General features: G+C 39.7%; 1 protein-coding gene across 1 annotated transcript; it reads left to right on the forward strand.

Annotated features, from left to right (window-relative positions):
* Positions 1 to 8,351: 8,351 nt before the first annotated feature.
* LOC133115386 (G-protein coupled receptor 26-like) lies at positions 8,352 to 15,898 on the forward strand. The gene is made up of 3 exons (XM_061225276.1): positions 8,352 to 9,022; positions 12,181 to 12,294; positions 15,655 to 15,898. Exons 1-3 carry the CDS (start codon positions 8,352 to 8,354, stop codon positions 15,896 to 15,898), a joined length of 1,029 nt encoding a protein of 342 aa, XP_061081260.1.
* Positions 15,899 to 25,566: the final 9,668 nt, after the last annotated feature.

The following is a 25,566-nucleotide window of genomic DNA, read 5'->3' on the forward strand; positions in this document are numbered from 1 at the left end:
CAATAAGATCTGCACTTGAGCGAGGCCCTTAACCCCGCATTGCTCCAGGGGGATTGTCTCCTGCTTTGTCCAATCAGTAGTGTTACAGTAGTGTTACTGTTGTGTGGTGATTGGAACGGAGATTGGGGTGCTGTCCACCAGGTGGCATCACCAGCCTTGCATACAGGTGTGGCCCTAGCTGTGATTTGTAATCACTGTAGCTGTAGCCACTTACACTGTAGCTGTAGCCTGGTTTTTTCAGCCTGAAGAAGGTTGGGGAGCTGGTTTGTGTGTGTGACTGTATGAGTTTCCGCAACGGAATTTTGTGATTTCTCCTTCTCTTTGATTTATTGTCATCAGAGCATTTTGGGTTGGCAGATTTTTTGGCATTTTTTGTGTTTTGATGTTTCTGTTTTGTTTTGAGTAAATGTGTCAGCCAAGCTTTTCTTTGATTTGTGCTGTTCCGTTCATGATATGAGCATTGGCCACCTCAAGTCATTACTGTAAATAAAATTAAAAAAACAAAAAAAAAAACATCAAAAAAAAAGGGGGCGAGGGGGGCGTTGCATATTTAACCGTGGTTTTGAATGGAAATATGAGAAGTTCCCTTTTATCCAAGTGACAATGACTTAACTTTTAGGTATACTATAGGTTTGTTGGTCTTCATAAGGATTTCAAGATACTTGTTTCATATTTACTGCTGTTAAGAAATCTTTGACTCTTCTTTAAAACTCTTTTTCTTCTCGTCAATAGTGTTAAAACACAATAGCCCTTTCCTGATCTCTCAAACTCCAGGGGCCTCATTATTTTTGTCTAGTTAGTTTAGCTGCCTAGTTCTGGTCTCTGACTCATACCATCTTTTAGGTGACACACTCTATGCTTGGTCCTTATTATAAAGACAATGTGATCCAGCTGTTCTATGTGGCTGGTCAAAATCCTTTCTGTTTCAATGAAGGAAATGAGAAAATATCCCTTTCTCCTTAGCAGCACTTACCAAGGGTGAATCATTGTCATTTCAACCCCTCTTTCAAGGACTAAGGTGCTGAAAATAACTTTCAAATGTAAATGAAAGAGATTACATTGATTTCTTGTCATCCCCTGCCTAGATCTAGTAGTCTTAATGATTTGGTGCAAGTTTTGTAATTGAAACAGTCCTTTTATCATGGTGTTTTCCATTTCGACCCATGTCAATCAAGGTCCACTTCCTTTAGGAATCTACATAGTCTGTTAAATAGCTAAACCGAACAGAAAGAAAAGACGTTTTTTCTGTGCACCAGAAGACAAATTTTGTGGCTCTGGTTGTAAATTTTAATGTGAGTTCATCTTAGGATTGTTTCCATGTGGGTCTAGAAGTATTATAGAAATATGTAGTCATAATTAATGTTAGTACTACTACTACCACTTATACTTGTGGGAACAATAATAAATATGCTAACCTAAGGAACCTGTTAATTTATAGTGTGCACAGGAATTTTGCTTGAGGAAGTATTATCATGAACTAAGAACAGTCTGTCCTTGGCTGCAATGTGTGTGTGTGTGTGTGTGTGTGTATGTGTGTGGATGTGTGTATATCTGTTACTGAAGGAAATTAAACAAAATTAGGATGTTGTATGTGTGGACAGAAATTAATAAATTGTTGTGAAAGATTGTCTTTGTGTCAACTGAGAGGAGTTAAAGGTCTGCTAAAATGACAAAATCACAGCTGGGAGCTCTGGAGAACCTTTCATGTATGTATCTCCTTTCAATATTGCACATCTGCCTCTCAGTTGGTCTTATCGTTGTTCTCAAGGAGTCTGCTTTCCTCTGGTCCATCATCACTTCCAAAATCTGAGGGAGGGGGGTGAAGGCTGATGACTCAGTGCATCAGTGACTGTGACTAAATCATCAGGCTGGACAACATGCTGGATTGACTCACAGTATGATTCACAGATGAAACCACAAAGATTTAGTGCATTTCAGGTCTGTTCCTTCTTGCATTTTTTAGACACGGCTTATACACTCACAGAGCACTTTATTAGGAACATTTTAACTTTATTACATCTACTTATTCATGTGATTATCTAATCAGCATACAATCATGCATACAATCATGTAGATATGGGTCAGGGGCTTCAGTTAATGTTAACATCAACCATCAGAATGTGATCTAAGTGACTTTGACTGTGGAATGATTGTTGGTGGCAGAGAGGGTGGTTTGAGTATCTCAGAAACTACTGACAGGGCAGCTTGAGTATCTCAGAAACTGCTGATGGTGCAAAAAACAAAAACAAAATCCAGTGGGCAGCAATTCTGAAGACAGAAATGCATTGTTAATGAGAGATGTCAGAGGAGAATGTCCAGACTGGTCAACGCTGACAGGAAGGTGACAGTAACACGAATAACCACACATTACAACAATGGTGTGCAGAAGAGCATCTCTAAGCACACAACGCATCATAACTCTAAGTGGATAGGCTACAGCAGCAAGTCTAATAAATACCCAATAAAGTGCTCACAGAGTGTATATTCCTGTTCAAGTTTAAAATTATATTTTTAGATATACAATATATTGATGTATTTTTCAATGTGATCTTATTACAATATTATCAATAATATTTGCAAATGTACAATTTTACAAGTAAAACCATGTAACTGCATTTATATTGTGAAGTACATTAGTCTACCTATTGCCCAGACTCCCATTCTGTCCAACTCAACACCAAAACAAACGGCTTTCTGTTTTAATGAAGCTGTAATTTACAATTTAACTCTATAACTGAAAACTGCTGCTATGAGCTATTTAGATGGGAAGACACAACACACTTCAAGTAGTTGAGTTGAGTTGAGTTGAGAAAACCAATTAGGGTAGCAAAACAGACATTATACATGTAATATGAAATGAATTTCTGACCTGCCAATCTTATTCCAAGTCAAGTGTAGAATTGGACCTGGCAGATAATTCTAACCCAAACTGTCACAGCAAAAGCAAGAACTGCTCGAGGGAAACACTCCCATCCAGTTTGGTTTTGACCTGCTGTTCTTACATCTTCTGACAGGAGGTATAATCTTCAAAGGCAGGCTTGAGATCTTGTTTCAAAGATAGTACCCAAAGACTCCTCAAAGCACTCTTATTTCAGATCATTATAAACCATCGAATATCGCTAGGCAAGTCAGAGTGAAGGAGGTGCTCCATATCCACGTGCAACTAAGATGCATTTTGCCGATGTTAGATTTTAATTGAAGAAGCCTTCGAGGAAACGGGGAGATACTTTCATATCTGGTTAATTCTTATTTTAATTGACTTTATGATTAAATTGAAAGCAAGGGTTATTCAAAAGAAAATCTGCCTAATCAGGGGGATGTTTCGAAGAATAGGTCATTTAACGGATAACATAAGTGGCTACTTCAGGGTGTGCCCAGTGATAGAGAGAAGATCTTTACTGAGCTGCATTTTCTCATCACATCTCATCACTAAAGCCTGATCACAAATCCAGATATTTAGCATCACATTTGCGTGCATTAAGAAATTGAAGCAACCAAGTCCAACATCTCAAACCCTGGCACCTTGTATGATCTCGGAGTGAAAGTGAACCTACTATAATTCACTCCATACCCCCACATCACGCGCAAGCTCTTCTACCTTCTCAGCTATAGGCTGCACACTGTTTAGTCCTACAGTAGTGGACTGCTGAAAAGCCCATTGCATTGAATTTCTTTTCTTCCTAGTGGTGTCAAGTACAATCTTGGCATTACGAGTGATTTATGCAAAGCTTCATTGACATGCCCACACATTAACATGCTATAAAAGCTGTGTTTGTGTTGTGTTTTTCCCCCATCCCCCCACTTCTACAAACTCCCAAAGACAGCAGTGCAATGTAATAATAAACATATAGCCAAAAGGCCTCTCTCAGAAGATAAATATAATGTACATATATTTCATCTGTCTAAATACATTATACTGCCCTTATTAGAATAACTTGGTTCTTCATATGTTGTTGACATTTTATGAAGAGTATGTTATATTGGATTCTATTCTTGTGCCCTAGTCATTTTGACCACTGTGAGCAATTTATTTAATAGAATATGCTGTTCTAGGGGGATGGGAAAACACATTTGGAGTGGCATTTTTCATTATTGGTGGCAGTATTTCTCATTCAGCGAAATTAGAAATTTCACACATTTCCAATTGCACTGATAATCTAAACGATATCCCAAAAATGCTGGTGTCTCATGACTTTGACAGACCCAACCAGCAACGAATCCCAGTTTATTATCATTCTTTTTTCCAATAATAATAATAATTTAATTTGCGTTTAATTTATTCGTCTATTAGACAAAGTCAAAGCACATTAATAACATTTATGTAAATGAACCAGAGTTAGCCGGGGGGGGGGTTTTAACCTTTGATTTGACAAATTGCTTTATCAGACATGAAAGAATAGTCATTTTTACTCTTCTGAAGGTGCAAACAAATTATCTGCTTGAAATATAGGAAACCTAATTTACTGATTTGATAGATTGTCATTAAGAAGTTCAGTGCTGTATAATGCTGCCACTGCTATCATTGGGGATGCCGACCGTTTTCACTTTATAGCATACCATAAGGTAATGGCGAGAACAGGCCATTCAGCCCAGCCCATGACTTCAGCTATGCTGCACTGTACAGTACATGTGCAACTGTAAACATGTTTGCGTGACAGTTCTTGCTAGTGCTTTCCCTGCAGGGCGATTGCTAGACCATGTGAAATTAGCATTAGCATCTGCAAGGTAACGCGCGAGGAGGCTCATTCTGACCGGGCGGTACAGTCCCATGAGGGCGCGGGGGGACTCGTCAGCAGCATCTGCCTGACCCATCTGTCCTTGCCCTGCCGAATTCCCCTGTCCCCTGTCCCTCGCACCCGGACCCTGGCCAGGCTTCACAGGGCTGATGGGAGGGAAGCAGTGGCATTTCAGACAGCTTCATCTGCTCTCGTGTCACTCACTCACACAAGAGGCTGTATTCTTTAAAAATGAAGAAAAGAAAATGTCCCCGCTCTGTTGTGCTGTAATACAGCTGTGATTAATGATGACAAAGGCAAAGGCTAATGGGGAAAATGACATCTGCTGAATATGTTATTTCTTTAAACGGTGTTTAGATCTGTGTCCGAGTCAGTTTTTCACTGGGTTTAACCCTCACAAACAGTGCTCCTTGATTTTTATGGCAGTGACCAATTTCCTGGAGAAAATATTTAACTAGGTTAATAGTTAACCATTAAACATATGCAGTGTGTCATAATGTTACAACATTATCTTAGTTATGTCATAATGTTACAATATCTAACAATGTGACAATGTGCCATGGTTTGTTAATAACTACACAAAAACCCTATTGAACTATTTGAAGAATCATTATTTCCAACATTCATTATTTATAAGTGTAGCCTCCTTTTGGTAGAGATTGAATCCATCAAAAAAAAAAAAACATCACAGCATCGTGTGAGCTACTGAATATTTAGCTTCCGTTCATTTCAAAAGCCTCGTCTTCCGCTGGCTTCGCTGCGCACCTTGGAGTGTGTGTGTGTGTTCTCGCATAAGCTGTCACCACTCTCTCTCTCAGAGGATTGTAAATAACGCTCTCGCCATCCCCTCGCACGGTGTCTGCGCCGGCGTTTGTTCCCGCCCACGCGCGCGCCCACGGAGGGTTCCTCACGCTGACTCCTCACGTGCGGCGCTCTCTGCGCGGCTCCCGCGTCTCCGGGACGCGGCGCGTGATCGAGCCGCCCTCCGACAGCCGCTCTACAGAGCTAGATGCTGGGAGCCTTACTGCCGCACGTGCCTCCGAATCAAGCGCCCGTCGAACACTGCCAAACGAAATAAATCCCACTTCTGTCGAAAGAATAACGATTCAGAACAAGACAGAGTATGCCGTATACGCCGTATACAGTATGCCTCTCTCTTTTAAAAGTGTTTTTGCTTAGCCATTTGAACATTTAATCGCATAAATGTTTGCTGTTGCAATACAGTAAGCAATTAACAACAATGTCCCAGGATTTGAACCAGCAGCATTCTGGCTAAAAGTCCTGAAGGCTGTTGGTCCAAAATAGAAGAATTTGGTTTCCCTGTGCTGTTCTGCGGAATTTTGCAAATGTTGGTCTCGATGGGGGACTGAACCATAACCTCATCCTGAATGTCATTTCAGTAAAATAATATGCAATATGTCAAATATGTAGCCCCCCACCAGAAAATGGCACTCCCTTGGTCCTCCTGGGTGTAATGGAGGTTCACCCAGTCCACCTTCCTCTCCCTCCTGTTGTCCTTTGACCTGTTGTCTCCTCCCACCCACAAGGCAGGCAACCTTCTTGACCTTGTTTTTACAAGGTGCTGCATGATAACAAACCTCTCAGTGACACCCCTCCATGTATCTGACCATTCTCTCATCTCTTTTTCTCTCGCACTCTCCTCTCACCTCACTCTCATCCTCCTTCAGCTTTGCTTTGCGGTCCCCTCATTAGAGCACCAGGTGGTCAGGGCTGTATGTTCACGCCTATTCTCTGTTCTGGTTCCTCAGTGGTGGAATGACCTGCCTATCATGGTCAGAATGGCAGAATCCCTGGCCATATTTGGACGCAAACTGAAAATGCACCTTTTCAGACTGTACCTTTTCCTCCCTCCCTCTCTCTCTCTCTCTCTCTCTCTCTCTCTCTCTCTCTCTCTCTCTTTCTAGCTGCTGACTGTAAATGCCAAGTCAACCAGAGGAGTCACTCTTGTGCACTGACGTGGGGAGGACTCATGTAACAAGATATTGCTATTAGTGTGTGCCTTCGCTGTTGACGTAAGGTTTTACATGTTATACTGTATATTTGCTCTCTCTAGTATCCCAGCATGCAAATGGACTGTCAATGGACTGTAAAGCATTAGCGAGACATGCGATTCCCACTTTAGGGTAATTCATGTGAAATTAAATAAGTTGAGCTCAGAGGAAAGCAATTTGTTTGGTTCAGCATGGTCATTACAAGATCTGCTTGCTTATCAAATAGTCTTGGCCAGGGTGCTTTCCACAGCTTAGCTAAGATTTATGTTGTTGCCATTCAATTATTGATAAAAACTCAGTAGGCTTGAATTCTGTTTGTTCCAAGGGACTTAAGAAAGGTACTTTGCTAGTTCAATTTCCATTCCATAATACTTCAATGTTCTCTAGATACATTTCTGATCAAATTAGTACCTCTCATACTGTGATGTATTGTACAACTCATGAAGGTGTTTCCTACAATATACAAAGCAATTTAAAAAGGCATGATCATGGCAATTGTGGCCACTTGGTACACCATTCACACTTGTAGGTGTTAGCAAACCCCAAGCCCACAGTTTGGATTTAAAAATTATAAAACAAAATGCACTATGATGCTATATCAGAAGGCAATATAAATGAATCATTCCATAAAATCGAATCAGCTCATGTGCATTGTGTGTTTGTGTGTGTGGGTGTGTGTGTGTCTGCATTGCATCTGCCTAATTATCTTATCCATTAAATCCTTTTGTGTAAAATACATTCAAAAGTAATCACAAAATAAAAAACAAATTTATGTAGATTATCCAATCACATACAAAGGGCTGTAGCCAAAAATATCTATTAATTTAATGTCTACTCATGTCTTCATGAATACTACATTGTTTCATGCTACATGGTACAGTAACTTGTTTGACAGGCAATGTAATTGACATTGAATGTCATATTAACTTGCCATTCAAACCCTTGTTGCAGATAAACATCTAAAATCTTTTTTTCGGTTTGTCTCCCAGTAAGGTGATTATTTTATTTTATTATTATTTTATTTTTGTCATGGCTCAGACCCCAAAAAGACTTTTGAGAATAATTTGGATAACATTTCGAATTGTCCTTTTAAAATATCTCTATCTATCTATTCATTTAAGAGATTGATTATTTAATTCGTCCAGCCCCTTTGTAATTTAACCAACCGTATTCGTCAGTTTACAGTAATGACATTCGAACGAGAGAGCACAAGATACTACCTCTTGAGTGCAAGGCGTAAAGAGACAACGGCAGCTGGAACTGTTCCAGAAGACGTTCAAGGGAAGGAAATAACTACAATAAATTCACTTTTGTGGAACACCGAAGAGTTTGCGAGCAGTAGCCTACTCACGCATCTCCTCCCTGCTTTTCAATCCTGCTGATTATTCCTGATGCCTTGTAACTTGATGGGCATCCCCGCTGCTTCCTGCACAAAGCTGAAAGCAGTGACGTGGAAAGAAGCAGATTTGCTCCTCGGGAAATAACAGGGGCTATCTGGGCACGGTGGTAGATGCGTCTTGCAGCTCTCACCATGGCATTCTGTAAAAGCTGCGCGTGGCTGGATATAATTATCGCAACACACGATATTTGAGCGGGAAACACCATGGACACAGCGGAGGTAATTGTCTCCCTCCTGGTAGTAGTCATCATCATAGTGTCGTTGCTGTCCAACGTGCTGGTGCTGATCTGCTTTCTGTATAGCCCGGAGATCCGGAAGCAAGTACCGGCATTGTTTACCCTAAATCTGACCTTCTGCAACTTGTTGCTAACTGTTTCCAACATGCCTCTGACTTTGGTGGGACTTGTCAACAATGGCCAAATTGGCGGCCAGGGCTTCTGTCAGAGCGTTGGCTTTCTGGACACGTTTTTAACTACAAATTCAATGCTAAGTATGGCAGCTCTGAGCATCGACAGGTGGATCGCGGTGGTTTTCCCTCTGAGCTACCACTCCAAAATGCGCCACAGAGACGCAGCTCTGGTGCTTGGCTACACGTGGGTACACTCCGTATGCTTCTCCACAGTAGCCGCTTGTCTCTCATGGGTGGGATACAATCAACTTTACGCATCTTGTACTCTCTGCAATGCAAGAGCGAACAGCAGTCGGACCCAGTTTGTTATCTTTACAGTGGTTTTCCACTCGCTCACGTTTCTTCTGTCTTTGATAGTGTTGTGCGTTACATACCTTAAAGTGCTAAAAGTGGCTCGGTTCCACTGTAAAAGGATAGACGTTATTACCATGCAGACTTTAGTGCTTCTCGTGGACATTCATCCAAGGTAAGAAGTTTTTAACAGGCATCTGTGTGCACGATGGTCGTTGTCCGGTTTAGTTGTGCATTTTGAGTGATAGCAGATATTGCATATATTTTCCACAACTTTTTACCACTGTAAAGAAGATGGTCATTTTTCAAATGCATTCGCAGCGACAAAATTGAAATCATTGTAACACAACTAAATAGCGAGGGACTGTACGTCGTGTTTGACCGTCTTGTTATTGTGTAACCTGGTCTGCTGTATAAATCAAGTCAATTCGCACTATATGATATCGTTAAATGAGATTGTTTTTTTTTCCTTTATGTAGCCTAGTTTAATTGTTTAAAGGCTGTCGACCAATTTAAACGTCACTTTAGTAATATGAAGCATTTATGATACTTGAAGCAAACTGCACAGGCATGATTTGTTACTATACGACCACACATTTTACTCCGAAAAATGGTAATGGAATTGTTTTTGATACTGTTCCCTTTCTCAAATCATAGTTTTGAGAAAATCCTTGCGTTGATTCCTACTCAATCATATTCTCCTACAAACAAACAGCACGTAATTATAAATCATGCATACAGCGACCCTTGCTATTTGACTCCAAGCCACTTTGATCACAGACCGTTCAGCCGCGGAAATATGACCCGCGCAATTAGCTAAGCGTTTTCCTTTCTCCTTTTCTTGCAGACAGCGTGATATTCGTAACAAAATACTGTCTTCAACCAAACGAGCAATGTTGAAAAAGCACATACGTAGATGTTCTGCAGAATGGCGCTACAGTAGGCCTACTGGATAATACTAATTTCCATACCGAAGCATTACAGTAAACAAAACAATGCCTGGGGTATGGCAACATAATTACGTAAGTGGAGAGATTGCAGATCTGTACAGGGACTACATCTGAAAATTAGCCCTAATGGCAAAATCTAACACATTTTACATTATGTTTATTCATGTGCACTGTCCCTTTAAAAAAATAAAATACACCCCAGATTATAAAATATGAAAAGTGTTTTCATTTCCAACAAATATACATTTTACTTTTAAAACCAATCTAATGTGATACTTGAAATGCTAAGTAAGTAAATAAATATTCTGTTCTAAAATTCGGCAATCCCTGATCCCCAAGATGCCTGTCCATAGGCATTCACTATGTATGTTATATTTTCTGTTTGACACATTGGACACCTGGATAATATTTACATTCTGCGTCATTCTCCCTTTCTTGCATACCAAAAAACCGTAAAAACAGTCCGTAAGTATTTGGACACTGGTACAATTTCTGTTCTTTTGTACTCTCATATATATGAATATGAGGTTAAAGCACAGACCTTTAATTTCAGGGTAACATTCATGTCTGGTGATTTCTGTAGGGATGACATCCCTTTTTATACATAGTCCCTCCATTTTAGGGGACCAAACATAATTGGACAGTTGGCTTCTCTGCTGTTTCTGATTAGATGGGTGTATTCAAAGTGCAGGTATAAGAAAGCTTTCAGTATTGAGTCTTAATTTGAGGCTTTTGGTTGCCTTCAGAGTTTGCGATTGGCATTTGTCAATATGAGGACCAAAGTTGTGCCAATGACAGTCAAGGAAGCCATTATGAGGCTGAGAAATAAGAAAATCACTGTCAAAGATACAGGTCAAACAATAAGCTGAGCATTGGTGAAGTCACTAATTACAAAGAGGCTGGTATGCCAAGAGGATCTCTACAGTTGATAACCAAATAATTCTCACCATAATGAAGAAAAACCCCTGAAACACCTGTCTAATGGATCAGAAACACTTTTCTGCAGGCAGGCCTGGATGTGTCAGTGACTACTGTCTGCCAAAGACTTCACAAACAGAAATACAGAGGCTGCACTGCAGGATGCAAACCATCAGTAGGTTCTAAAAACAGGATGGCTTGATAGGAAGTTCCTAAAAGAGCAAGGCAAGGTGCACGAGGGAAAGTGGATCATGGGCAGTACATTTTGGCTGCCCATGATCTACTTTCCCTCTTGCACCTTGCCTTGCTCTTTTAGGAACTTCCAAAGCACCCCCTCATCTGTGAAACATGGTGGTGGGGGTATGATCGTTTGGGCTGCCACAGCTGCTGGCTCACTTGCCTTCATTGATAATGTAACTGCTGATAGCAGCATCAGAATGAATTCTGAAGAGTCCAGAACCATCTTATATGCTCAAGTGAAATCAAATGCCTCTAAAATCATTGGACAGTGCTTCATCTCACAGCAAGGCAATGGTCCCAAATATACACCAGTGCTCTCTTTCTTCTTAATGACATTACAAACAGTTTGATTTAGTGAGTCTATTGTTTGGCCTATATCTAATTTCTCAGCCTCATAATGGCTTCTTTGACTTTTATTTGCACGACTTCGGTCCTTATGTTGAGAAATGCCAATACAGACTCGAATGGCAATCAAAAGCCTACAATCAGGACTAGACACTAAATGCTTTCTTATATCTGCACTAAGGCAGTGATTGAATACACCTGACTAACTGTCCAATTACTTTTGGTCCTCTAAATTGTGGGGACTATGTATAAAAAGGCATGCCATTCTGAAACGGATCATCCAATATGGATGTAAATACCCTCAAATATAAGGTTCATTTTGAATAAAATGTGCTGAAGTTGTCCAAATGCTTACAGACATCCCTGTGCATCTCATCATAAGATTATTTTTTAAACATTAAAACTATGGTGTTATGCCTGAAGACAAACCCTGGGACAAGTAACACATACTTTACTATAAGGTTTTAAATATCAGTTATGTTGGTTTGCAGCTCATGCCATATTGGTGCTGATTCTAATACAGCAAGTTAACATGAGATAATACAGAGTTAACATGAATAAACATACTGTCCTGCATGGCCAGTAGAACTTTTTTGTGCTTAAGGAATCAGTGGAGGGATCTTTTTCACAAACATTAACCAAGCTAGTTTGTTTACTGACTTTGTACATAAACATCTGTACACCTGAATATTACCTATGAGATACAGACTATATCTCTACCTCAAAGTGATGTAATAGCCTACCTGTGATCAGGGGCATGTTCCATAAATGAGTCAGTCAAATAACTGCACTGAGTAAAGCCCGGAAATCCCCTCTTTTCACATTACACTGCACTTCCTCTGTGATTTTGGCATGACGCGCGCCTCTGTGCCCTGCTCAGTGTTCGACAGCGATGCCTGGAGGAGCAGAAGAGACGGAGACAGAGAGCCACCAAAAAGATCAGCACCTTCATCGGCTCGTTCGTGCTGTGCTTCGCGCCCTACGTGATAACGAGGTGAGCGGTGTCGGAAACGGGAATCTGACTGGATTGACTTTCGCCCCGCCGCATAGTTCAGAGTCCTGCGGCCAGGCCCGCGGAGATTTTCCAGCATTACAATCCAGACACAAACCCACCTCCAGCTTGACCTCTTCGGGCCTCTAGCGTCAACACCACAGAGCCCTGCAACGAGATCGTCTGACGGAGCGATAATGGATACCTTGTTGCTTACATTTGCATTTTTATCACTCATTGGGTTCTGCTCCAAGACCAATACTTTTTTAAAACCAATGTCTCTGAATGGGTGCAGTGCAAATGGGAGTGCTGTGCTTAATCTGCCTGCCAGCTTATTTATCACATATGGTTCTGCGTGATAAGCTTTTTGACAGAGGAAGGTGGCACGCAGTATTTCACCCATCCTATTATTTGGGACACAATGAGGGTGGTATTAGGAGCCTAAGAAGTTGTTCAGTATAAGCATACAGAGTGAAAAATGGATTTTTTATCTTTGATTAGTAAAAAATAACTTGCATTTCCTGGCCAAAGGTGGAGGGTAGAAAGTATTTATGTGATCAGTATTGTGTGCCAACATTAGCTATAAAATACAATTGTTCATTCTCAAGTAGAATGTATATGCTTATCAGAATAATACACTATATATTTTATACTGTAGTTGGGCACAGTACATATGCAATACTAGTTCTACAACAACTTCACTACTGAGGTGATATCACCTCTAGTCTTATCTCTGAGATGGGTGCGTGGGGGTTGGACCCAAAATGCACGACTCAGAAACAATAGTAATATAAAGACCCCTCAGGGCTTTATTCGGGACGAATCCCAGGAGAGTAGTCAACACAAGCAAAGTCCATACACGTAGATCCAGCCAAACAAAAAGTAAACAAACAAAAAGCACGGTGCCGAGGGAAGAGGCAAACTCGTAGTCGGTAGACATGCAGGGAAGTCCGGTAGCAGGAGAGCTGTCAGCGGGGCAGATGAACAGACGGACGGCAGGCAGAGGCGTAGTCGTGGGCGAAGCGGGAGTCGAAACCATGAAACAATCAGCGAAGCAAAAGTACAAAGACGGTAGGCGAGGACGTAGTCAAAAAACAAACGATGGTCACAAAACAGAAATCAATAAACAATGGTCGGTAAACAGGCTTGGATCGTAACGTGTAATCAATGGTAGTAAATGCTCAAGAGTTGCGTGGTAAACAGAGGCAGACAATTTCGCAATGAACAGTAGCGCGACTGGGCCATAAATGCGGGTGTAGACAGGTGTAGACAATTAGTTAGAGCGTAGCAAGGAAATGGAAAACAGGTGCGATGGATGACAAGTCTAACAAGGAGATTAGTAATCTTTAGTAATAAACCTATCCTGCCCTAGCATTAGTAAATTAGTAAATGACATGCACGAGAAACGTAAGGTAACATGAACACATGATTAGTTTGTTAGTCTCTACCCAATCCTGATCTAGCGTTAGTAGTTTTAGTAAATAGACAAATGGAAACAATTAGGGAGTGAATGACAGAAAGAGAGAGAGAGAGAGAGAGAAAAGGCGGAACGCAAGGTTTGCGGAAAAACATGTAAAAGTGTATGCATAAACAACGACCAGTTAACGTAACAATAAACATGCATCAAAACATAACACAAAGCGAAACTAAAACGATAACCACTCAACATAACCAGGTAATATAAACGTACGAAAACATAACTAGACATGACAAGAAAATAAATCGTAACGAGACATAACTAAACATGACAAGAAAATAAATCGTAACGAAACATAACTAAACAACATGACGAACCTAGACTAACATAATACATGATAAGACAAAACAAGACTAATACAAAATGAATAAACATAAAACATGGCGAGACAGACCTGAAACGTGACAATCTCTATGTGTGTTGAAGTTCCAGGCCCAATAGCAGCCCCTACATGCATGTGTTATCATATATCTCTTGAATACAATTAAGCTGAAATACTGTAAAAATAAACCATCTTCCCCCTGTGACCAGTGATTTAAAACACAAAAAAATAATCGAGGAAAAATGAGAATTTGAATATACAAATTGGGAATAGAATAGATAGTGTTAGACCTGGCTTGTAAAACTGTAAATGGTGAATTGCAGGAGGGTTAATTAATTGAATGTTAGTTTCCAGTGTAAAGAATGGTCTCCCCATATGAATTTACTGCAGATGTCATGGATCCTATCAAACAAGGACACGGCTAATTGGACTGCCACCATCTTGCGTTTCCCCTTTGGGTTCATTATCAACTGCTGCTTTCTCTTTGCTCACTGCAAACTTCTGTAACCCTGAAAATGACGGTGACTGAATATGTGAAATTAAATTCCCATGGTAAATACAAAATGGTCTAATAAGCATTCAGCAGAGATTCCGTTCAAGTAAAACTCTAAAAGGTGGGGGGGGAAATGCATTTGATATAAAGTCCTTGTTATGCAGCAACTTTCCAGTGCTGGTTTGTTTTGTGCCAAGTGATGCGTAGATTCAGAAGGACAGTTAACCCACACAAAGCACCTGCAATGTCTCGGAATGACTGTGAAATCATCACTGTGTTGAAAAGTTGTCTGCATCTGGAATTGATACTGTACAATATAAAAATGTTAATTCATCTTAATCATTTTTAATACATTGCAGAGCTGTCATCCTATATGAAGCTGCAATGTGGCTTTGACTCTTGTTGCACACACAGGCATCATTATTTTGAAAAGTTTCTTTGCATCTTTTCCAGCTGAAAGCTCTGATAGTTGCCTCCCTTCCAAGTGCCCTCTGCCTCTTTCAGATGTTGGCATGTCATTGAGCAAGGTTTTCTTTTGGTTTTCTTTTGTTCTTTTGATAGCCGCATTCTCCTTGCCTTTCCTGTTAATCATCTTATTACTCAGAAATAATTAATTTTCTGTGCTGTTGCAATCCCCACACTTTCTTTTCCCCAGGTGAGGCATTAACAGTGATTAATCATACATATCATACAATATTACCTTCTTTGCTGACACCCACAATTCTCACTTGTTGATTTTCGGTTGTCTTTACAATTCATGTCTACCATATCATTCTATTATTCCATGGATCAAGACAGTAGGACTCATGTTTTGTTTCAATCTCAATATTTATAGGGTAGTCTCTGCCAGAGGTTGTGGAACGGGAATCAGAACAGTATGACCATGGCCGTTCTGGCTTATGGCTCTTTAGCTAGCTTGTGTTCTCTTTACCAAACATCTGAACGGCTCAAATCATGCGGCATTGACTATAAAATTACTCGAATATTCCAAATGTTTACAGGGTCTCAATTCATTCGCTGTGGAGTATTCCAATCTCATCGACTTCTTTGCATGCCCATGTTTCCCGACAGGATCGTGGAACTGTTTCCGGTAGTGCCTATCAACTCTCACTGGGGAGTCGCCTCCAAGTGCTTGGCTTACAGCAAGGCGGCGTGCGACCCTTTCGTTTACTCTCTGCTGAGGCACCAGTACAGGAAGACGTGCAGTGACATCATCAACAGGATCCTGAAGCGCAGCTCTCTCAACACGTCGGGGCGGCAGCTCGAGAACGGGAGGAACGACGTCGCTCAGACCGCCCAGGGAACCTGGCCGTGAGAACCAGACCCGTTCGCTGGCAGCACCTGGTTCTGGGCTGGCTGGGAGAGCTAGCCGTGTAGCCAAGCCCCAGGGAAACAGCTCTGCTTTTGAGAAATTCAGAAGAGTGTGGGGGAAGGGTGACAGAGTTCAGTGCGTCATTGTGATCTCTGTGGATCTGGTTGCCATGCCATGTAGCTCTACGTTCTTCCAAACTGAACACCCTAGGACATAACCCTGAGCATCCCACATTTCAGAGGATGGATCTGCCTAAATACCCACCTTCCCATCTCAAGAGGCATGCTACAACGAGATTTGCACTCAAAGCAAGAACTGGCTTTCTGAAGCCCATTTGCCAGATTGGCTGGTAGTCACTTGTATAGAGGAAGAGGAAGAAGAAGAAAGTCAATGTCGTGTGATGTATCCAATGCTGCTTTAAAATGGTGGATTCCTCACCGAGGTCACGAGGTACAGCCGATTTGCTTCCGCGTTTGTTTTCAGATTAATTTATCCTATTTAGAAATAAAATTGTGACATAAACCATGAAGGACATATTGTATGTGAGCACATTGGTTTCCAGGGGAACTGTTTTCGTTCATGTACAGTCGAAGTGTTGCGGTAAGGACCAAACAGCTCAATGAGAACACCAAAGGGAGATTTTCTGACTGCATTATTAACGGCATGAACACACTTCCTCCGGTTGTGGAACGGTTTCTGTGAAAAACACCCTCTGAAAAACAACGCCTCTGTAAAATGATTGGAAGGCAAATCATTTTTACATATACTGCACTTACCGTTTGTTTGGAATGTGTATATTTGTTCTGAGACACCTATGTTTTTTTAACTTTTTTATTATTTTTATTTTTAGCTCTAATACCTGAATTTCCCTCTCTTGGAGTAGCTGTATACGGCACGCTGAACCTCAGTGGAGTGGTCGACAGCCTCCCAATCCTCTTGCCTATCACCTACATAAATAGTGTACGTGTTACCCAGGAGTGAGGATTTCAGTGGAACGGGAACATCCAGTCCGATAATGGATTACCTGATGAAAGTTCACAGTTTCCTACAGCTCGGGCAGTGCTTTCTGAAACCAATTAACAGATGTACCTACCAACCTTGTCATCTTTGGACAAGACTACAACAATTATTAACACCCCCCCACCCCCTCCCAAACCTTGCTCCTTCTGATATTGCTGCTGAAAATGGCCCCTCAGGTTGTTTGACCAAGTGTAGCATAATCAAGATGGCTGCCTCGACTATCCTCCACAACACAGACCTTACCTGGTACACGTTGCGTGCCTTTTTCACTGCACTTGGCTAAAAAAGGAAATGAACTGTTTGGTAGTATTATATTAATGTTCATTAATAAGTCATTATTGAGTAGGAGTATTTAAAATAATAATTATTAAAATATTTAATGGTAGTTTATTATTTACATCATGTATTTCTTAACATTTACAAATTATGTAATGACCAATCATTTATTGGTCTCAATCAGTAAGATTCTAATAAAGACATAGTAAGACTCTTTTATTAATCCGGTAGCTTCTCTCAGTTGATGAGTTCTTCCTGTTTTGTAAAGCTGCTGAAAAACAGTATCAAAATAGTTATAAATGTTTTGCAGTTTTACAGCTTACAGTTATGTAACATTTTCCATCTTTGCAGCTGAATATTTTAAATACACATGTATGTATGGTCTATTCATATCTATACAATATTTATTCATCACCTACATACAGACCTTTTGGCTGTACCCAAAAGTTGAAACTGTTGATTCTTTGTTATGCTTTGTTAAGGTTTTCAGGCATTGATATTTAACGAAACAAAGTTTACCAACTATTAGCAACGTTTCAGACAGACACATTTTGTTAAATAAAGACTAAATAATTTACTAACATTTGAAAGCTCTGTAATCCATTTACTAATGATTTTTGTTTAAGGACTTGTTAATGACGTAATGAACATTAATATGAAGTGTTATGGACTTGGTATACATCAAACTGACAATCATAAAATCAAGACAACAAATTAAATAATTACTACAAACACAGCAACACAAAATATCTGGCTCCATTTTCAGAAACAAGAGACTGCTACAAACTGGCTGTAATCAAGTTGTAGGGTAAAATTGAAGTAACAATTTGATATTGTGTTCTGGATTAGGTATGCTGCTTGGCTTGTGATATTAAAAAGAGTTCATTTGTAAATACATTAGATGCTAATTTAAAGTGATTCTTTAGAAGAGAAATTATCATAATAAACAAGATTATATGTGCCATATAATAAATCAGTATATGGTATAATAAACAAGATTGGGATAATTAACAAGATTAGATTTACCATATCAGGTTCACCTTTAGTTTTTATAGTATGTGTAAGTATGCATAGTATTCAGGGGCATTAATCACATTCATAAACAACTTTGATATTGTTTTTGCACACAAAATATCATGGTTGATATGTATAAGATTTGTTAAATATTTTTGAACAGAATGTTTGGGAAAGTAATGGGTAAATATCAGCATTGGGTATTTGAGTCTTGGTCCCAGCTGTGTGTTTTTGGTCCATGTTTGTATATTTTCTGTATCAGAATTAGAAGGTCTCTGTATCAGAAGATTTTTGATTGAGTCCTACACATTCCAGGCTCTGCTTAAAAGAAACACACACACACTTTTTGGAACAGATTGAGGGAAACACGAGTCACGTTGCAGAGCGGACGTTTTTCGCCTGTGACTTGTCTTAAGTGTGGAGTAAGCGAATCGTGAGTTTGGCGTGATGCACAGAGCATTGTGCTGGGCGGATGCACTTTTCAGAATCTGTTTTGCGCTTGAATGGCAAATTATCCCACAGGAGGACAGCCTCAGCAGAAGCGTAATATCTATAGGGCACCATGCTGATGCCCTAGATAGCATCAGACATTGATGGAATTGGAGGAATATCCAGACTATGCTGTTACAGAACAGTCTGTATCACAATTTAAATGTGTATGCATTTTAACCCACTCATTATTTATGTGTATTAATTGAAGCTGGCTTGACATTGAAATCTGTGTTAACCATCAATGCTGCCGTCTGATAGGACAGTGTATGGTCACGCCAAAGAGAAGATATCTTTTCCACACGCCAGGGTGTTGACTTTAACACAACATACTGACATTTACTTTCTCTTAACTGTCATTCAAGGGTACAGGGTCGATTGAATGTGTCCTCCACTCATGTTATTGGTTGAATGGAAGCTGGTTAGCTGTGCAACATACTGCTCTTCAACCATCAATAGATCATTTATCTGACTGCATAAGATGCGGAGATTTGTCTTTCACACAAATTGAACATATTTGGAGCACTTTGTGTGATTAAAGTGATGCAATGTTAAACACAAAAGGGGGGAACTGCAGTTGTCTCAGTTGACCCACAATCTGAAATTTAAATAACACTGAATTAACTGTGCAGACAATTAATTATAACAGCTTATCTGGCATTTGTTTTCTTTGTTTTCTTTATTTATTTTGGTGATGTTTTGTACTTACATCTGAATCATACGGTCCCAGTGTCTATGAATGCTTGGAGGAACACTAATTGGCTTGTTTTTTACTGCTGAGATTTACTTGGTCTTTCCCAAGCAAAGACGAATGATGCCTTAAATGTTTAAATGTGATCCTAGTAGCACACAGTACTGTGCAAAAGTGAGAGACTTTCCTGTGGAAACAGCCAAGTGCAAGCTGTTTATTTTTCAGTGTCAGGAAATAATGCAGCAAACATACATTTGACACAAAAACCTCCACAACTATGTACAATAGCAAACCTTCCAGTATTTTGTATATCCACCTTTCAGGAGACTTGCTTTGAATTTTTCAAAGAAATCTGCCGAGATGATTTTCCATGCTTTTTGTAAACACATGTTCGGTCTTCGAAGTTGGTTGCTTTTCCGCATCTCTCAATCAAAACACATTCAATGGTGTTGAGGTCTGGATTCTGGGATGGCCAGTCCATTGTTCTGGGAACACCTGAAGTTTGATCTTCTTAGCCATGTGCTTGGGGTCATTATCATGCTGTGGAATGGATTTGCTCCCTGTCAGGTAGCAAATCCATTCCAGAGGGTATTACATGATATGTTAAAGTATAGTTTGTATTTGATGGTTGATGATGGTTGTAGACATAGTTCTGAGAGTCTTTCATAGATTCAGCGGTGTGCATCCTGCTTTTTCTTATTTCAAAAAATCTCACATTTTTAGACTCATCGGTCCATAAAACCTTACTCCACATCTCAGGTGTCCAGTTTTCATTTTATTTTCTTAGTAGTTTTGACAGCTACATATTTATTTCAGCGTTGTCTGCTCACAGTCGAAGGATTGACGGCAACACTGGTGGATTTCTTCAAATCTGAGGCTGCAGCTTCTAGAGTCCTATCTTCTCTGTATCTTGCAATAATCTTTTGAACTCCAGTTCTGGAAACTCATATTTTTTCACTTATTTTCCACCTTCATTATTCAGTGGAATTATCCTATATCTAATCTCATGAGAAATATCTCCTTTAGCCATTTTATTTGCACATAAAGAAAAATAAATCTGCAGGGCAGATAAAGTGTGATTTCGTAGTAGTTTGCTTGAATGCTAGAGTCAGTTTTGAAGGAAAAGGGTTTTACAAAACATCATTGACACTTTTGGTAAAAACTTCAGTTGGGAGGATAGGACAGCTGCAACTTGTTTGTTGCTTGGAAGTATGGAAGACTTAAGATGTTCATAGGGTGCATAAAGTAAAGAGTGGACAAGTACTGATAGTATTTGTAGTGGTGGAGGCTTTTCTGTACTTTTCTGTTAAACATATTTGTGTGTCCTGCATTATTATCTGGCACTGAAAACAAAACTGCACTGCATGGTGGATTTGACTGGAAATTAAACGAAAGAGTGGCCTCTGACTTTTGCACAATACTGTACATCCTATTCTTTTCTGTGGGGGTCAAATGAATCGGACTGGACAACCCACAATTAGAAAGATATATGAATGGGAGAGTAATTTATTGCCTTATGACTTATTTCCTGTGTTTTCTTGTAGAAATCTTTGTTCAGTACCTTCACGTATGGATTTGTTTTTGTGTTGTTTCCATGATGCTAGTTTGCACTGAAATAGTTTTAAAAAATATGTTTTACAGGTAAGGACACGTTGACATGGAGTAGAATTGGTGAGGTAGTCTTCAATTTAGCAAAAAAAATGCTTACATTAAGTGCAGTATTAGATTGTATTTTTGACAATTGTGTTAAAGCAGTGAAGGAACAATTATGGATATTTCTTGTACAATTTTATCTGATGTATTTGAGCTGAATACATTGTCAAACGTTCAAAAGTGTTATTGAATGTGTGGCATATGGTTGTAGTTAGTTGCTTTTTAAACTTTGTATGATCAATTTCATATTAAGAGATTGAACCTAAACAGATAATGTTGTGTGTTGACTGAAGCAGTAGCTCCCTCGATTCATTCAGAAAATATGACTGCTCATGAGAATTTGATTATGTGGTTGATAATAATGCTATTACTACTACATCATCATAATAATATTAATAATAATAATAATTAATAATCTGGGACAGTGCAATATATTTTCAGGTCCCATAGTTTTATGTCAGGTAATTATCACTTCCACTTCCAGTTTTCTATTTCTAAAACCGTGATATAAATGGCTGATATTAAAGGTACCTGTTCTTCAAGCTCCTCAAGTTTTGAGTCATGGCTGTCCCGAAAAGAAGAACACATTCATTCTGCTTTAATGAGAACCTCGGGGCACCTTGTTTCATAATTTTCCATTTGAAAATGTAACATTTTAAACAGCATAAAACTGTGTTGCATTCAACATGCTGGAGTACATCAGATAACCGTATTTCACATTGATGTTTATGCTTACAGGATGTAAGTATACACAGAAACATGTTATTTCTCTGCTTTTGGCTGACATTAGCTACAGTAGATCTTTTATGTGAAAATCCTGGCTTCACATTGGCAATTACTGCTGTACTGAAATCTAACAACACCTTTGAGACTAAATTTACCACACAACAATTTCAGTTACTAAATGGCACTCAGTGCCCATAATTCTGTGTAGCTAACAATGAAAGGTTTATTTAATTTCCTCTGCTGTATGTCATTTGTCAGGACATGTAAAAGAAAATGGTGGTATATATTTTTGTTAAAAGCAGGTAGTGTTTACTGAAATCTATTGTAAATTTATCTAAATAAATTTGTAATGTTTAAATGATGCTGTTTGAACAGTGTGTTGTAATTATATACATTATGTTGAGATAATACATTTCAATAATCTGCTCAAATAAATTATGTTAGCATATTGGGTGTCAGGATATACAGTACAGTATATTAGTAAGCACCACCTTCAAACCATACAACTTGGTGCTATCAGAGATGAGATCTCCGTACAAAGGTTATTCATCCATTGGCCATCTTTAAAGTGGTGATTTAAAGTTTGGGACGATCTGACAGTTGTGCTGCAAAACTTAATAGCAGAGAGCAGAAGATTACCTACAGCACACATGGATCATTCACATGGGAGTAAGCTTGGCCTGTATTGGCTTCCTAAGGCAGGTGGACATTATCATTCTGCTGGATAGGAAACAGTCACTGAGGCTGGAAGATCTGGACATTGAGAGAAAATTGCATAGTACATAGGCCAACCGTCTGCCAACCACAGCCTTTGAGCCTTATCATTTCTCTCCATTACTCAGACAGAGAAATTGTTTACCAGGCAATCGGCCATGGTCATCTTCAGGCTTTTTGCTAAATCCTCCTCTAACACCTTAGTTGAGACATTATTTTTTCTGATATGAGGACAGGGCTGGTTCTAAGCATAGGAGATGTAGGTGGTCGCCTCTGCAATCACTATCTGCCCCCAACACCCCAGCTCCAGTCCACAATCTCTAACAAACTCCAGAGCCATGCCTGAATGAGGACACTGAAATAAGTTTACATTCTGATGTTTGACAGTGAAGATGACCATCACTGTATCTCTTCCTCAGTGCAGGGAGCTTAAACTGAGCTGCTCCACATCTCCTGTGGACTCACTCTTCTGCTGGCACCACATTATGCTTCTCTTTGGTTCATGGCCCTGTGAAGCCCTGGATTTGCTGTACTACCACAATAGTAAATCGCAGGAAAATGCATGGACTTATGGTGTAGCTTCTCATTTACACTGTTTTGGACTCCAAATCCATCTGATTATGTAGAGTCATAACCATGGACTTTGTAACTTCTTTTAAAAATAATATGGTACAGATTGTTATGTGATGTTCCCTCAATATATATGGCAAATAATGACACTTTAAATACATTCTCTCAACTAACCTAGAATGGCAATAACAACTAGCTCCAGCCTTTTTTTCCTCTGGCTTTTAAACACTGGAAGGTGGAATGTTTTTGCTGCTGAAATGAGTGTGGGGTGCTCTGTCTTTGATGTCATCTTGGGTCTTTTGTTTTGACTGCGTACTTCTGTTTTTGCTTGGCTCCAGACATACAGTAAACAATTCAGGGCACACTTTTATAAGTATGCAGTCTCCTCCTGTCTTTATTTGCCTGGTTTGTCTCTGGGGGTGTGCAGGGTCCAATGTAAATTAACATCAATCCAAGTTAAATGGGTTTAATACCATGGGTTTGTCAGGCGTTATATTATAATTATTATATTATGAATTATTATATGTTGTTTCAATTTTCCCAAAATTGTGAGAAAAAACCCCCAGTATGTCCATCTTTAAGTTCTCACCAGGCTAATACGGGAATAGCACTGTAAAACAAAACCACCAAGGATAGAATTAATTTGTTTCTTAAACTGTATGCAATTCAAAAAATCTGAGAGCAGTCCATAAAATAACTCATTCATAATTAGGAAGCATGGCTTATCTGTCACCTGCAACAGTATCTACAGTAGCTTCAGGGCTATCTTAGCTGCTAGCACCACACTGCAAGTGGAACCCAGAGCAGTAAACGGCAGTCATTCCCAGCACTGACTCTCATTCCTACCACTCAATGCTGCCTCCGGGGAGGAGAGTGAAGACTGTAGTCTCTGTCGCTGCACAGTTGGCGAGGAGTTCCTTAGCCCCGCGGCGCTAAGACAAACACGCTATAAATCATTGAGTGACAGCAGATGAACTGTGGAAAATGCACACGCGGTCCCATTGATTTGTCCTTTCCCTTTCAAATTGACATTGTAGGAAGAAAAGAAGAAAGTAATGACTGCATCTGTCAACAGCACCCTTCCCATTCCTTTTGTTCATGTGAAGCTACATTTCAATAGATTGAACATTTTGACTCTCAAGCATTCTTTCTAGAGATTTCTTTGAAAGAAACTGCAACTGGAGACTGAGGTGAAATTATAACTGCATAACCCAGAAAGTCTTTGATTTTACATACTAGGTCCAACCTCCTTGAGGTAAATGAAGCCGAATTCTGACATCAGTCATATCATCATACATATCCCATTGAATATATTGTGACTCGTATGTTTGGATTATGAAAAAAAATGACCTGCACATCAGTTCCACAATCGGTATTCTCTATGGACGCTGAGGAAGATTGTTGCGGATGCACAGTGTGTAGCAACCTCATCTGCTCACAGAAATCGGCTTGGGTAGCGTGACAGGTGTGGAGATGGATCGGCCTGATGAGAATTTGGCTGTAAATAAATTCTGTGCAGCATCACTGCTGCAGGGAGTGACAAAGAGAAAGCTATGGGAAAGGATTAAGTGTTTCATATCACTTATCCTGAGCTTGTGAGTGTGCCTGCAAGCATCTATTCACACGGGTAATATACTACAGATCAGTATGGAAGATTTAAAAAAAAATCTACTTACACTGGAGCTGAGGCTGGATGAAGGATGCTTTGAACTGTGGCAGAACACAGTAAAAGGTTTAGTAAATTAGTCAGTAGATTTTTACTATGATAGAGAGCATTTCTTGGACAGAAATAAACTCTGACTCATATAAAATATCACTGAGCTTTTTACTCTGTATTCACGGGCCTGTAGCAACCAGAGATCCAGAGAACCAGGAGTTGTGGTGAATCAGCTCCAAAGTCAACCGTTGCCTTTGTTCCTGCTTTTTTATCAGAATTTATGGGTGACACTAAGGAAAGGCTGTCCACTACCACCTGATAAGAAAGCTGGCTGAACTGGCTACTATATCAAGCTTTGCTGATAACCAAGCTAACGAAGAGCAACACAACTTTGGGGCTAACAGCATAGCCTGTGGTGTTAATTTAGATTACTGTCTTTTGTTGGGATCCACTTTGTTCTCCCTAATTAAATTGCTACTGTTTTGCATTACACTCACTTCTTCTTTTTTGCCTCCCACATTGATGTGAATATTTAGAACACCCTGTGGTTTGTTCCACCTGATTTCAAACGAAGGGGTTTACATAAACAAGCTTGTGCAATTGCACAGTAGAACAAACATCAACTCCCCCATTGCCAGGATATGGAGGGTATAATATATGACCACACAAATTTTTAATTTTCACACCTCACACCTGCCAATAAAATTGTGAGCTGCCTATGTGAATTGAATTGAAGCACCTCAACTAAATTTGGCACCTGAGAACTTGACAATTTAGGAGACGTCAGAGTTGCAAAATACATTTTGATCACAAGCTGTTCCATATAAATTTGGTTGAGATGGTATCAATTTAATAGAATAT

The sequence above is a fragment of the Conger conger genome, chromosome 2 (genome assembly GCF_963514075.1).
Source record: "Conger conger chromosome 2, fConCon1.1, whole genome shotgun sequence".
Classification (NCBI taxonomy): Eukaryota; Metazoa; Chordata; class Actinopteri; order Anguilliformes; family Congridae; genus Conger; species Conger conger.

Coding starts and splice junctions, on each gene's coding strand:
- LOC133115386 (XM_061225276.1), top strand. CDS start 8,352: ATGGACACAGCGGAGGTAATTGTCTCCCTCCTGGTAGTAGTCATCATC. Junction 9,023..12,180: donor CTCGTGGACATTCATCCAAG/GTAAGAAGTTTT, acceptor TGCCCTGCTCAG/TGTTCGACAGCGATGCCTGG. Junction 12,295..15,654: donor GCGCCCTACGTGATAACGAG/GTGAGCGGTGTC, acceptor GTTTCCCGACAG/GATCGTGGAACTGTTTCCGG.